This window comes from Geotrypetes seraphini, chromosome 13, assembly GCF_902459505.1.
Source record: "Geotrypetes seraphini chromosome 13, aGeoSer1.1, whole genome shotgun sequence".
Classification (NCBI taxonomy): domain Eukaryota; kingdom Metazoa; phylum Chordata; class Amphibia; order Gymnophiona; family Dermophiidae; genus Geotrypetes; species Geotrypetes seraphini.
In genome coordinates, this window is record NC_047096.1 from 1,191,374 (window position 1) to 1,203,740 (window position 12,367).

Consider the following 12,367-nt stretch of genomic DNA (forward strand, 5'->3'; position numbering starts at 1 on the left):
TAACAATAAACATTTTTCTGTCCTGTGCTTATTCTATGTTCTTGAAAGTTCTTATGGGAAATTTCACCTTCCCAGAGGAATAGCTGTCCTTAAACACATTCGTTTTGCTTTATCTCAGGTATCGCAAGATTCCAGGAGACAAGTGTGCTGGTGGAGAGAACCCTAAACATGAGCTGATAGATCTGAAAAAGAAATGTACTGGTGGCTCAATTTCTCAGGAACCATCGGTGTGTACTAGCTACAGAGCTCATTAGCTGGAGAGACAATGGTTTCTACTGGCCATGGGGCAGCTGAGTTAACTGAGAAGCTGCTAAAAATGAATGGACGGGTATTTCTTGTTTGTTCCCTTGGACATTAGTATTTCCCCAGATACTTGAACTGTGAAAATTTTTTTTTAACACATGTCACCCACAATATTTTTGTCTTTGTAGAAGGAACCTTTGCAGGTGCACCAAGATTTGATTCCAATAATCCTGTCAGTAGTGTCTGTACTGCTCATCTCCATCATTGCAGGTGTCCTGATCATCAAGAAGTATGTCTGTGGAGGCAGGTGAGGGCTTGCTCTATATTTGTTTGCACAAGGTACCTCCCCACCAAGAGAGACTCTTAAGAGAGTATGATTCTGAATATTATAGTGAGGCAAGAGTATACTTTCAGCTAGAAAAATGATGCATCGGGTTTTTATTTTTCTAAATCTATTAAAGCATGATCACATGAAAAAGAAATATATAGAATCATAAACAAAGGTGTACTGATGTGTTTACATGTACTTATCTCAGATCTGTGTACAGCTGCAAAACATTACAAATACACAAGTCTAGTTTCAAGACTTGTAATGAAGATCATGCCAGTTTCTCCAATATTAAAGCCCGGCCTTGCCCCAACCTCCAACACCACCCAATACAGATCCATAGATATCTAATCAGATGAGTTATATCATAACAAGTAAAATTGTGATAATCACCTTTTCATGTCAATCAGTCCAAGGTCTTCCCAGTCTTGGGTAGTTGGGGGAGGGCACTTTAGCGCAGAGACAGTTATGCAAATTGGATGTCTGTTGGGTTCTTCGCGCTTATGTTCGGCGGAACCAGGAGTTCCGAAAGTTGGATCATATGTCCTCTTGACAGGTCCTCATAAGGGGGATGGCATTTCCAAGGCTACCATTGCGCGCTAGATCAAGAAGTCTGTTCCAGAATTTCTCAAGGCTCATTCCACTCGGGGTCAGGCATCTTCTTGGGCTGAGTCTTGTGCCTCCAGCGGATATCTGTAAAGCTGTGGTTTGGTCTTCTTTGTGCAACATTACTATGTGGACTTTCAGGCATGTCGGGATGTGGTGTTCGGTGAGCGTGTTTTGGTGGCAGCTCTCCATGATGGGTACTGCTTTGGTATGTCCCATCGGTGAAGCTGTACCGGTCTAGAGAGGTGCTAAAGAAAGAGAAAATGGGTTCTTACCTGCTAATTTTCTTTATTTTAGACCCTCCATACCGGAGCAGCAACCCACCCTATCTGTCTGTCTGTGTTATTCTTATGGGTCTTTCGCGTAAAGAGTGGGATTTTTTCTGTGGTTTCTAATATTTTTCTAGGGCCGGGGAGATCAAAAGAACAGCAGCTTTGGTGTAGCTAGCAAGCTGTGGGGGCCTTTACTGAAGGGGCTTTATCCATCTTCCAACAGTATTGCTCAATGTTCATTGTTGCTCCTGTTTGGAGTGTTGTTACTGTTATATTTAGCAATGTTTAGTTATGCTTGGCCATTCTGCAGACTGAGGTATGAGAGGGAAGCATAGCTATTTGTACTACAGCCAAAAGATTTTGTCTGTGTCTCCACCTGCTGGTTATGAGCTATTACCCATCAGTGAAGATGTACTGGTCTGGAGAGTATAAAAGAGAAAATTAGCAGGTAAGAACCTAATTTCTCCTTAGTACATTATCAGATCAGTTTGACCACTAGCCTGTGTTTATTTATAAGTTGTTTGACTTAACGATAACCTACTGTTATGTTATAACTGTCGCATCCTCAGGGTCTTGTTTCTAGACATTAGATGCTTCTCTTTGCTTCACTGGTAACAGGATTCAGCATAATATACTGTATTTTGCGCTCCATAAGACGCACCTGACCATAAGACGCACCCTAGATTTAGAGGAGGAAAACAAGAAAAAAAACATTCTGAACCAAATTCTCCCTGCCAGGCTCTGCACCCAACTCCACACTCCTTGCCAGGCTCTGCACCCTGTCCCCCCTCCCTGCCAGGCTCTGTACCCTGACCCTCCACCCTCTGGTGGTCTAGTGGTAGGCTGGGACAGGGCACAGAGCAGGCAGGTCTAGAGGCAGGCAGACAGGCAGGCCCCATACCCCTCCACATACCCCACCAGTACCTTAAATCATCCCCCCACGTACCTCCAGTACCGTTTTTAATCATTCCCCCCCCCCCCCCCCCCCCGTTGTACCTTTTTAATCATTCCCCCCTTGTACCTTTTTTTTTTTTTTTTTTTTAACCTTGTACCTTTTTTAATTCTTCCCTCCCTCCCTCCCTTGATGGCTCCTTACTATTTCTGGGCAGTCCCGCGAGAACTGCAGCCAGCCATTCGGAAAGCGGTGCGGGCCCAAGCGGGAGCATGTAAAACTTGGCCCTGACCACCGCGCTCCTGACTTGTGCGTTTGCTGCTGGGAAATAATACAGAGCCATACGCTGGACCACCAGGCTTGGAAAAAAGTATGGCGACGACGACAGTGTGGGGGGGGGGGAGGGGAGTTGTTTAAAAAAAAAAAAAAAAAAAAAAAGATGCTGCGGCACGGGGGCAGTGTGTTTTGTAATAGTACGGGGGAGAGGGTGGCAAGCGGTGCTGATAGGTAGTGCGGCTGCGGCACGGGGGGCGTTTTGTAATTGTACAGGTGGGTGGTGAGCGGTGCTGAAAGGTGGTATGGTGCGGGGATGCGGCTGGTGCGCAAGGGGGGTGTTGCAGCTGTGCGGTGGATTCAAATTTTACACCTTCATTTCATAAGATGTACCTAGATTTCCACCCACTTTTGGGTGGAAAAATGTGCATCTTACGGAGCGAAAAATACAGTATGTGTATCTTTTCAAGTTTCCCAGGCAAAGGGTGTCTCGTACTTATTGGGTTATGCCCCCCTCCCTGCTTAATACAATTATCGCCATCAATAGCATCTATAAATGCTGTGAATTTCGTTTGTTCCTTGCCTACCCCTACTCTAGCAATCTTTTTTGTCTTTCTATTTTTATTGAAAATGTTTTCAAACATGACATTGTACAAGGGACCAAATCCTGAAAGTGAAGGCATATTTACAAAGAGCAGCCATACAATCGGAAACCATGAACATAAGAAATGCCTTCACCAGATCAGACCTTAGGTCCATCTAGACCGGCGATCCGCACACGCGGAGGCCAAGCTAGGTGTTCCCCGATGAAGACCTTGTTAACCCGTATCCCTCAATGTGATTTGCAAGAAGGTGTGCATCCAATTTACCTTTGAATCCCAGAATGGTGGTTTCCATCACAACCTCCTCTGGGAGAGCATTCCAAGCATCCACCACATGTTGTGTGAAACAGAACTTCCTGACATTTGTCCTGGGCCTGATGCCCCTCAGTTTCAGTCCATGACCTTTGTAAAAGCATCGGGTGAATTCCCATCTAAGTCCCTCATCACATCTTATACTCGAATATAAGTCGATTCGAGTATAAGATGAGCTACTGTTTTCCCCCCCAAAAGGAGGAAAAAAAGGTTGACTCGACAATAAGTCAGGGGGAGGGGTTTAATATTCTTGTGCTCTGCCTCCCCCTCACTCCCTCCCCTACCAAGCTCTGCACCCAGCCCCCCTCACTTCCCTGCCAGGCTCTGCACCCAGGTCGCCTCACTCGCTGTTTACCCTGTCCCACTTCCCTGCCCTGTATCCTGTCCTCCCTTTCTTTGATGTCCTGCAGGCCTCCACCAAGCCTGCTGTATGACCTGGTGGTCCAATAGTAGGCCGGGACAGGAGGGTTCCCTCCTGTCTCTGACAATTTTTTTACCTTTCTCCCGCCTCCCCCGCGTGCCTTTTGAATCCCTTGTGGTCCAACTGCTGCCCACTCCTTCCTACCTTTTGAAACTTTGACCCCCCTTCATACCTGTGAAGATCATTGGAAGGATGTGCACTTTCTCCTGTCTCAGCCACCTGGACCCACCAACACTCCTAACCCCCCAGCCCCCCCCCCCCCCCCGGCAAAGATCAGCAGCAGAAGGGATGCCCACTCCCTTCTGCCTCAGAAATCAAGACCATTCCCTACCTGTGAAGTTACTCAGCAGGAGTAATGCCCACGTCCTCCTCCTGTCTCAGCCACCCAGATCCCCCCACATACACACTCCCCCCTACCATGAAGATAGTCAGCAAGAGGGATGCCCATTCCCTTCTGCCCTGGTAGAAATTCCCCAGGCCCTCACACTTTATTTCTGAATGTGTAGCGTTAGTTACTTCCTTCTGAGTGACTGACTGCTTTTGTTCTGGTTTCTGCAGGTTTTTAGTTCATCGATACTCTGTTCTGCAGCAGCATGTGGAGGCAAATGGAGCAGATGCCCTGGATACCAGTATCTCCAGTGGAAGTAGGCTAGGTTACCATGATGACTCTGATGAGGTGAGAAGAGATGCTGAGTAGTGCTGCCTGATTCAGGGAAAAACAGGTTGATTCGATTCAATTTTCCTGCCCAATCGGGTGTTAGTTTTTTTCCAAACATCCTGGTGGGGGGGGGGGGTTTGTAGCCTTTTCACCCAATCCTACCCCCTTACCCTCTCCAACTCCACGCCAGCACTGTAGTGTAAACAAAATGAAAAAATATTTTTCTCTCTGTTAGGTCCTAGCTTACGCTTGCTGTCTAACATCAGCTCTGGCAGGATACACATTTCAAATCTGACCTATTGTAATCACAAAATAGAAATTAAAATGATTTTTTTTTTTTTTATTACCTTTCACTGCCATATCCAACATTTGTTTTTCCCGCTATCTACCATCTTGCTCTCTCTCTCTCTCTCTCTCTCTCGCTCGCTCACTGTCTCAAGAAACTGAAGGGAATAGACTTATTGGATAAAGACAAGTTGTTCATCCTCTCCAAGGCAGAGAGAACGAGAGGGCACTCTTTAAAGTTAAGAGGATAGATTCCGTACAAACGTAAGGAAATTCTTCTTCACCCAGAGAGTGGTAGAAAACTGGAACGCTCTTCCGGAGGCTGTTATAGGGGAAAACACCCTCCAAGGATTCAAGGCAAAATTAGACAAGTTACTGCTGAACCAGAAAGTATGCAGGTAGGGCTGGTCTCAGGGCACTGGTCTGCGGGAACGGTCTGCTGGGCACAATGGGCCACTGGTTTGACCCAGCAGCGGCAAATTCTTATGTTCTCACTGTCTTGCTTGCTCTCTCGCTCGCTCTTTCACTCTCTTTCTCGCTCTCTTACTCTTTCGCTCTCTCGCTCTTGCTTTCTCTCTTGCGCTCTTTCTCTTGTTTTCTCTCGTTTTCTTTCTTGCTCTTTCTCGTTTTCTCTCGCTCTTTCTCTTCTCTCTCTGTTGCTCTTTCTTGTTTTCTTTCTTTCTCTCTCGTTTTCTCTCTTTCTCTCTCGTTTTCTGTCGCTCTTTCTCGTTTTCTCTTTCTCTTGTTCTCTCTCGTTTTCTCTTGTTCTCTCTTGTTTTCTCTTTCTCGTTTTCTCTTTCTCTTGTTCTCTCTCGTTTTCTCTTTCTCTTGTTCTCTCTCGTTTTCTCTATCGCTCTTTCTCATTTTCTCTCTCGCTCTTTCTCCCTCGTTTTCTCTTTCTCTCTTGATTTTTCTCTCGCTGTCTCTTGTTCTCGCTCTTTCACTGTCTTGCTCTGTCGCTCTTGCTGTCGTTCTCTCACTTTTGCTCTTGCTCTATCGTGCTCTTGCTGTCGCTCTTGCTCTGTCATAAGAACATAAGCAATGCCTCTGCTGGGTCAGACCTGAGGTCCATCGTGCCCAGCAGTCCGCTCACGCGGCGGCCCAACAGGTCCAGGACCTGTGCAGTAATCCTCTATCTATACCCCTCTATCCCCTTTTCCAGCAGGAAATTGTCCAATCCTTTCTTGAACCCCAGTACCGTACTATGCCCTATTACACTCTTTGGAAGCGCATTCCAGGTGTCCACCACACATTAGGTAAAGAAGAACTTCCTAGCACTCGTTTTGAATCTGTCCCCTTTCAACTTTTCTGAATGCCCTCTTGTTCTTTTATTATTCAAAAGTTTGAAGAATCTGTCCCTCTCTACTCTCTCTATGCCCTTCATGATCTTGTAAGTCTTTCTCATATCTCCTCTAAGTTTCCTCTTTTCCAGGGAAAAGAGACCCAGTTTCTCCAATCTCTCAGCGTATAAAAGGTTTTCCATCCCCTTTATCAGATGCGTCGCTCTCCTCTGAACCCTCTTGAGTAACGCTATGTCCTTCTTAAGGTAGGGCGACCAATATTGGACGCAGTACTCCAGATGCGGACACACCATCGCCCGATACAATGGCAGGATGACTTCTTTCGTTCTGGTTGTAATACCCTTCTTGATTATGCCTAGCATTCTGTTTGCCTTCTTAGCGGCCGCTGCGCACTGTGCCGTCGGCTTCATTGTCATGTCCACCATTACCCCCAAGTCCCTTTTTTGGGTACTCTCATTTAATAACATCCCTTCCATTGTATAGTTGTACCTCGGGTTTCTGTTTCCCATATGTAATACTTTACATTTCTCAACGTTGAACTTCATCTGCCATCTCGTCGCCCATTCCCCTAGTTTGTTCAAGTCCCTTTGCAATTCTTCGCAGTCCTCTTTAGTCCGAGCTCCACTAAATAGTTTGGTGTCGTCCGCAAATTTTATTGTCCCTGTTTCTAGATCTTGCTCTCTCTCTTGTTCTCGCTCTTTCTCTCTTGCTCTCTCTCTTGACATATCTCTGAGGTCTCCTAAAGCAGCAGCTACATTGCTCTGAACGGGCTACTCGTTACCTATCTTGTTAGGGCTTCCCTCTGCAGCCTCATAATTGACGGCCCAATGACTCATTGGTTACAGTTGGAGCTCGGTTGCAGGACTTTTACTGGGGATGGGCCGAGATCACAACTGATCAGTGGGTACTGGAGGTGCTTCAGGATGGTTATGCTCTGGAGTTTTCCCAACCTTTGCCAGATCATTTCCTCTCCTCTTCTTGTTAGGCCACTTGGAAGAAGAGGGCTTTTCGGCAGACACTGCTCGGGATGCTGGACCTCAAAATGGTAGTCCTAATTCCACTTCAGGAGATTTGCACCAGCAGGTATTCAATTTACTTTGTGGTGCCCAAGAAAGATGGGTCTTTTTAGCCCATTTTGGATCTCAAGGAAGTCGACAGAGCTCTACGGTTTCCGTCTTTTCACATGGAAACCCTGAAATCTGTAATTTTGTCTGTCGAGCCTGGGGAATTTCTGACTTCTCTCGACCTGATGGAGGCCTACTTGCATGTTCCCATTCGGCCCTCCAATCGATGTTTTGTATCTTTGTGATTTTGGGAGAGCATTATCAATTTTGTGCGCTTCCGTTTGGCTTAGCTATGGCGCCGTGCACCTTCACCAAGATTATGGTAGTGGTGGCAGCGGCTTTGCACAAGGAGGGCATTTTAGTGCACCCCTATCTGGACTATTGGTTCATTCGAGCACAGTTGTTGCAAGAGAGTTCCCAGGTTACAGCTCAAGTTGTGGAGTTTCTCCAGTCCCTGGGCTGGGTGGTAAACCTGGCCAAGAGTTGGTTGACACTCTCAGCGTTTGGGGTATATCGCCGTGCTTTTTGACACCAGTTTGGGAAGAGTTTTCCTTCCAGAGGCCAGGGTGTGCAAATTGCAGGTGCAGATTCACGCTCTGATAGATTGCCGATGTCCACTGGCCCAGGACTTTCTGCAGGTCTTGTGGTCTATGGTGGCCTCTTTGGAAGTGACCGGTGGGCTCGGGCTCACATGCACCCTTTTCAGTATGTGCTTCATTGATAGTCATCACCCCAGACTCACAATCTGGACTCTCTGGTCCCACTCAGGGGATTAGTTTAGCACAGCCTCCATTGGTGGCTTCTGTTTTCCAATCTGGTTCAGGGAGTGAGTCTCGATCAGCTCCAGTGGACCATGCTTCTCACGGACCCTAGTCTTCTCGGTTGGGGAGCCCAATGTCACGTTCGCTTGGCTCAGGGCAGCTGGAGACCAGAGCCATTTGGCTAGCATTGGTGGAATTTCAGTCCTTGATGGAGGGCAAGTCAGTTTGTGTTCACAGTGGTGGCCTATGTCACAGTGGTGGCCTATGTCAATCATCAGGGGGACACCAAGAATCGACTGGTGGCACTGGAGACCTCTCTGCTCACGATGTGGGCGGAGGCTCATCTTCAGGACATCTCAGCTTCCCACACTGCTGGTGTGGATTACGTCCAGGCGGATTTTCTAAGTTGTCATGTGCTGGATTCTGGGAGTGTGTCTCGGGCTAGAAGCCTTCGAGTTGATTGTTCAGACCTGGGGTCGGACGATCATGGACCTTATGGCCATGAGGGTCAGCGCCATAGTGCCGTGGTTCTTCAGTCGGGGCAGGGATTGCCAGGCCAAGGGGCTGGTTGCTCTGATGCAAGCTTGGCCGACCTTCTGTATGTCTTTCTTCTGTGGCCACTTTGTCTTCCTTTCGCAGTCTCTTGCATGGTAAGCGTTTGGCTTCTTCTCCAGATGTGATTCGGTTTTTGAGAGCTGTGAACTTGTTACGGCCTCCAGTGCGGCCATCTGTTCCTGCCTGAGATCTCAATTTAGTTCTCTCTGTGCTTGTTCGTCCTACGTTTGAGCCTCTTGGCGCCTGTACGTTGAAGGACATTACTCTTAAGGCGGTGTTCTCAGTGGCAATTACTTCCGCGAGATGCGTTTCAGAACGGCAGATGTTTTCGTGTAGGCCTCCCATCCTGGAGTTCTCTAGGAAGTGAATTGTGCTGCGGCTGGCTCTCTCCTTTCTGCCAAAAGTGGTTTTGCCGTCTCATGTCAACCAGTCCATGGTCCTCCCGGTCTTGGGTAGTCGGGAGGGCTCTTTAGAAGAGAGGCAGTTACTCAAGTTGGATGTCTGTAGGGTCCTTCGCTCTTATGTTCAGCAGAGTTCTATATAACATAACGGATAACTTATATACCGCATAACCTTGCAAGTTCTATGCTATTAATGGAAAAATCTTAATAATTAGTATAGTCTGGAATTCTTATGCTTTCAGGCGGATTTCTTGGGGCAGCAAGCCGCACAGTGGTATAAATTGATATCTGGATATATGAATAAAAAAACAAGGACTGGTCTTAGAGACATTTGGAGCATTGAGATTAAGCATCAAATTTCTGCGTCTTAATGGCCACGAATTTGGTCTTGGAGAATGAGATGTACAGTGTCCGCATCTATGAGACAAACTTGGTTCTTTTTGTTACATAGAGCTTTTTGGACCCCTGTTCGATTACAAAAATTAGATAGCTCTAAGTCTAATAAATGCTGGCATTGTAATCTAGAAGCAGGGACTCTGGACCATTTAATATTCTACTGTCCCTGTATCATGGCCTTTTGGAAATCAATTTGGTCTCAAATTAATTGTTTACTAGAAAACCATGTAGCATTATCATATGATACAATTCTGTTCGGGATGTCAATGAGAGCAAGAAGTCAAATTTCATCAAGTAATAATAAACTTTTATTGATTACTAGTCTTTAAGCCCGTTACTTTTTTTTTTTTCCTTCTTTATTCATTTTTAAATTTGACAATAAGTGCACAAAATAATATATTTCAACAAGTTATTACACAATATCACTTTGATATTTACTACATAAAAATCTAGTGATACGTTTACCTCCCCCTACCTCCCAACCTTCATCATATTTTCAATCAGAATAAACACATATTATAGAATATATTAACATATTATGTAAAATTGTACCCAACACCCTCCCCCCTTTGGTGTGCCAAAAGAAGAAGAGAAGAAGTGATGACTATTCACTACAATATTTTGTCAATGGCCCCCCATATTTTTATAAATTTAGTTTATGTCCCTCTTTGTATTGCTATTGCTCGTTCCATTTTAAATATATGACATAATGTATTCCACCAAAATGTATAACTAAGGTTACTGTGATTCTTCCAATTATTGGTTATGTGTTGGATGGCAACCCCTGTCATAACTAATAAAAGCTTGTTGTTTTCTGATATTTGACTTTTTTTCCTCATCATCATGCCAAATAACACTGTATCGTAAGAGTGCCACATGATTTTCTATTAATGCATTTACTTGAGACTAAATTGAATTCCAAAATGTCTTAATATAGGGACAATAATAAAGTAGATGATCAAGTGTCCCAGGTTCCAGATTACAGTGCCAGCATCTATTGGACTTAGAACATGAACTCTCAGGCCTTGAGCATGTGCACATGCTCAAGGCCTAGCACAGGAAGCAGATCTTCGGGCACCAGCACAGGACATGCTGGTGCCGGTGCGGAGGCTACATCAAAGTAAGAAGAGGGTTCGGGTGGGTTGGGGGGACCTCAGGTCGCTGGGGGGGGGGTGCCGGATCGCGGGGGGGAGGGTGCCGGTTTGAGGGGAGGGGCTCTCGCAAATCGAGGCGCACTCGGTTTACAAGGCACCAAGTTTGCAAATGTTTTGCTCGTCTTGCAAAACACTCGCAAACCGGTGCACTCATAAACCGAGGTACCACTGTATTATTTAATTTCAAAGATGTTTCAGTAGAGGTATGTCCTGGAGAAGCAATAGAATTTTGTTTTTTTCTGGATTGAGTTTCAATTTGAATTATGACATCCAGTTTTCAGTATTCTGAAATATCTTCTCAATTTCACACCTAAGTGTAAGATTGATCGCAAAATCAGTAAAATGATGGTAATATCGTCCACATAGCTAAACAAATTTAAGCCTGAAGTAACCAATCTAGCACCCAGAGATGATAGATACATATTAAATAGCAGAGGGGACAGTGGAGAGCCTTGAGGAACACCACAAGGGCTTCTCCCTCTACTAGAGCATTTGTTTTTAAATTTAACCTGATAAAAAATTAGCAGGTAAGGACCTAATTTCTCCTGTGTGCTCACTTTTTTTTATTTCCTCTTTCTAGGATCTTCTGGAATAATGCCATCATGGAACTGTCACAACCTGTCACACAAGTCGGAGGTTTGTTGGGACAACTGAAAGCAAGACTTTACCTTTCCCCCTTAAATTTATTGTAAATGCTTCTAATTGGATGCTTGTTTCCCTCCCTTGGATACCCAGAAATGTTGGTCCCCTTTGCCTTGGGTATTAGCTGGTGATTTCCACAAGCACATGAGCAGAAGATTGTATGATTTACTCGTGAACTAAATTTCTTCTCCAAACAAGAAAAAGGACTAAAAACTGAACTTTCAGCAATAACACTTTTTGACTTGGCAGCTGCTCCTTGCTTGGTAAAAAATGCTACTGCCACCTTGTTTGTGGTATTCGAGGTTGAGAGTGTTACTTGCTTTCTCATCATCTTGATGATCTGTGACCTCCACATTCACAGGAGATGCTCAGAACCATTTCACTCATTTGAAGCTGTTGTGAGAGATCAAAGCCCAAGTGTTAAGTGCCAACCTTTATTTCTTGCGCAGTCCGTAAGAGTTAATCTTTTTTTATGTTTGCATAATTTTGTGGGAGAAAAGGGTCTTAAATGAAACCCCTGCTAGGGAACATAAGTAAAGGATGATTGATAACACTGAATGGGTTTTACTCTCCCACTTCCCATCAAGCTACAGAAAGTTGAAGATAATGTAAAGCAAAAATTCAGAGAAATGAAAATGCAGATTGTCTCTGTAGAAACTCTTTTAAAATTCAATTTTAATATGGTAAGTAATATGCTTATTTTAGAATAAAAGGGAGAGAGGATCTAGAGTGGGGACAGATTTTTCTGCTGTAATGTCTTACCTCTGGTACCTCAGCTGCTGGCTTTTAGGGAATATGCTTTTTCTGTGTCTAAAACCTTCTCTCTGCTGTTTCCTGAGCCTGACATTGTGGATGGCTATTGCTACCACTCCATATGGAGACTGGGTTATAGCTGTAGTCCTGCAAGAGTCTCTCCGTCCCAGACATGCCTTGGATGATCACTAGTACCCAGAATACTTTGGCTTACATCTGATATTCTAATAGTGAATATTTCAGATGAACTTGGAATCTTCATAGAGGTGTATTGTATTTATTGTAAGACCCAGGGGCCAGTGGTAGTTCCTGTGGACGCTGCTTGCATGACAGCTGTCCTGTTTTCTACTTCAGTGAGTTCAAGCCATGTGCTGCTCATGTGAGAGTCAGGCATTGTGTGGTTCAAACTCATGAGTCGAAAGAGGAATAGCTATTCCAGATGAGTTGC

The 12,367-nt window shown here is 45.1% G+C and overlaps 1 protein-coding gene across 1 annotated transcript in view; it reads left to right on the top strand.

The window, feature by feature from the left end:
• SORT1 (sortilin 1) overlaps positions 1-11,895 on the top strand; it is a 123,177-nt gene extending 111,282 nt beyond the window's left edge. The window contains exons 17-20 of the mRNA XM_033918152.1: positions 119-227; positions 432-550; positions 4,508-4,625; positions 11,105-11,895. Coding sequence (XP_033774043.1) covers positions 119-227; positions 432-550; positions 4,508-4,625; positions 11,105-11,119 — 361 coding nt within the window. The 3' untranslated portion in view covers positions 11,120-11,895. The remainder of the gene's footprint in view (positions 1-118; positions 228-431; positions 551-4,507; positions 4,626-11,104) is intronic.
• The last annotated feature ends 472 nt before the right edge of the window (positions 11,896-12,367 follow it).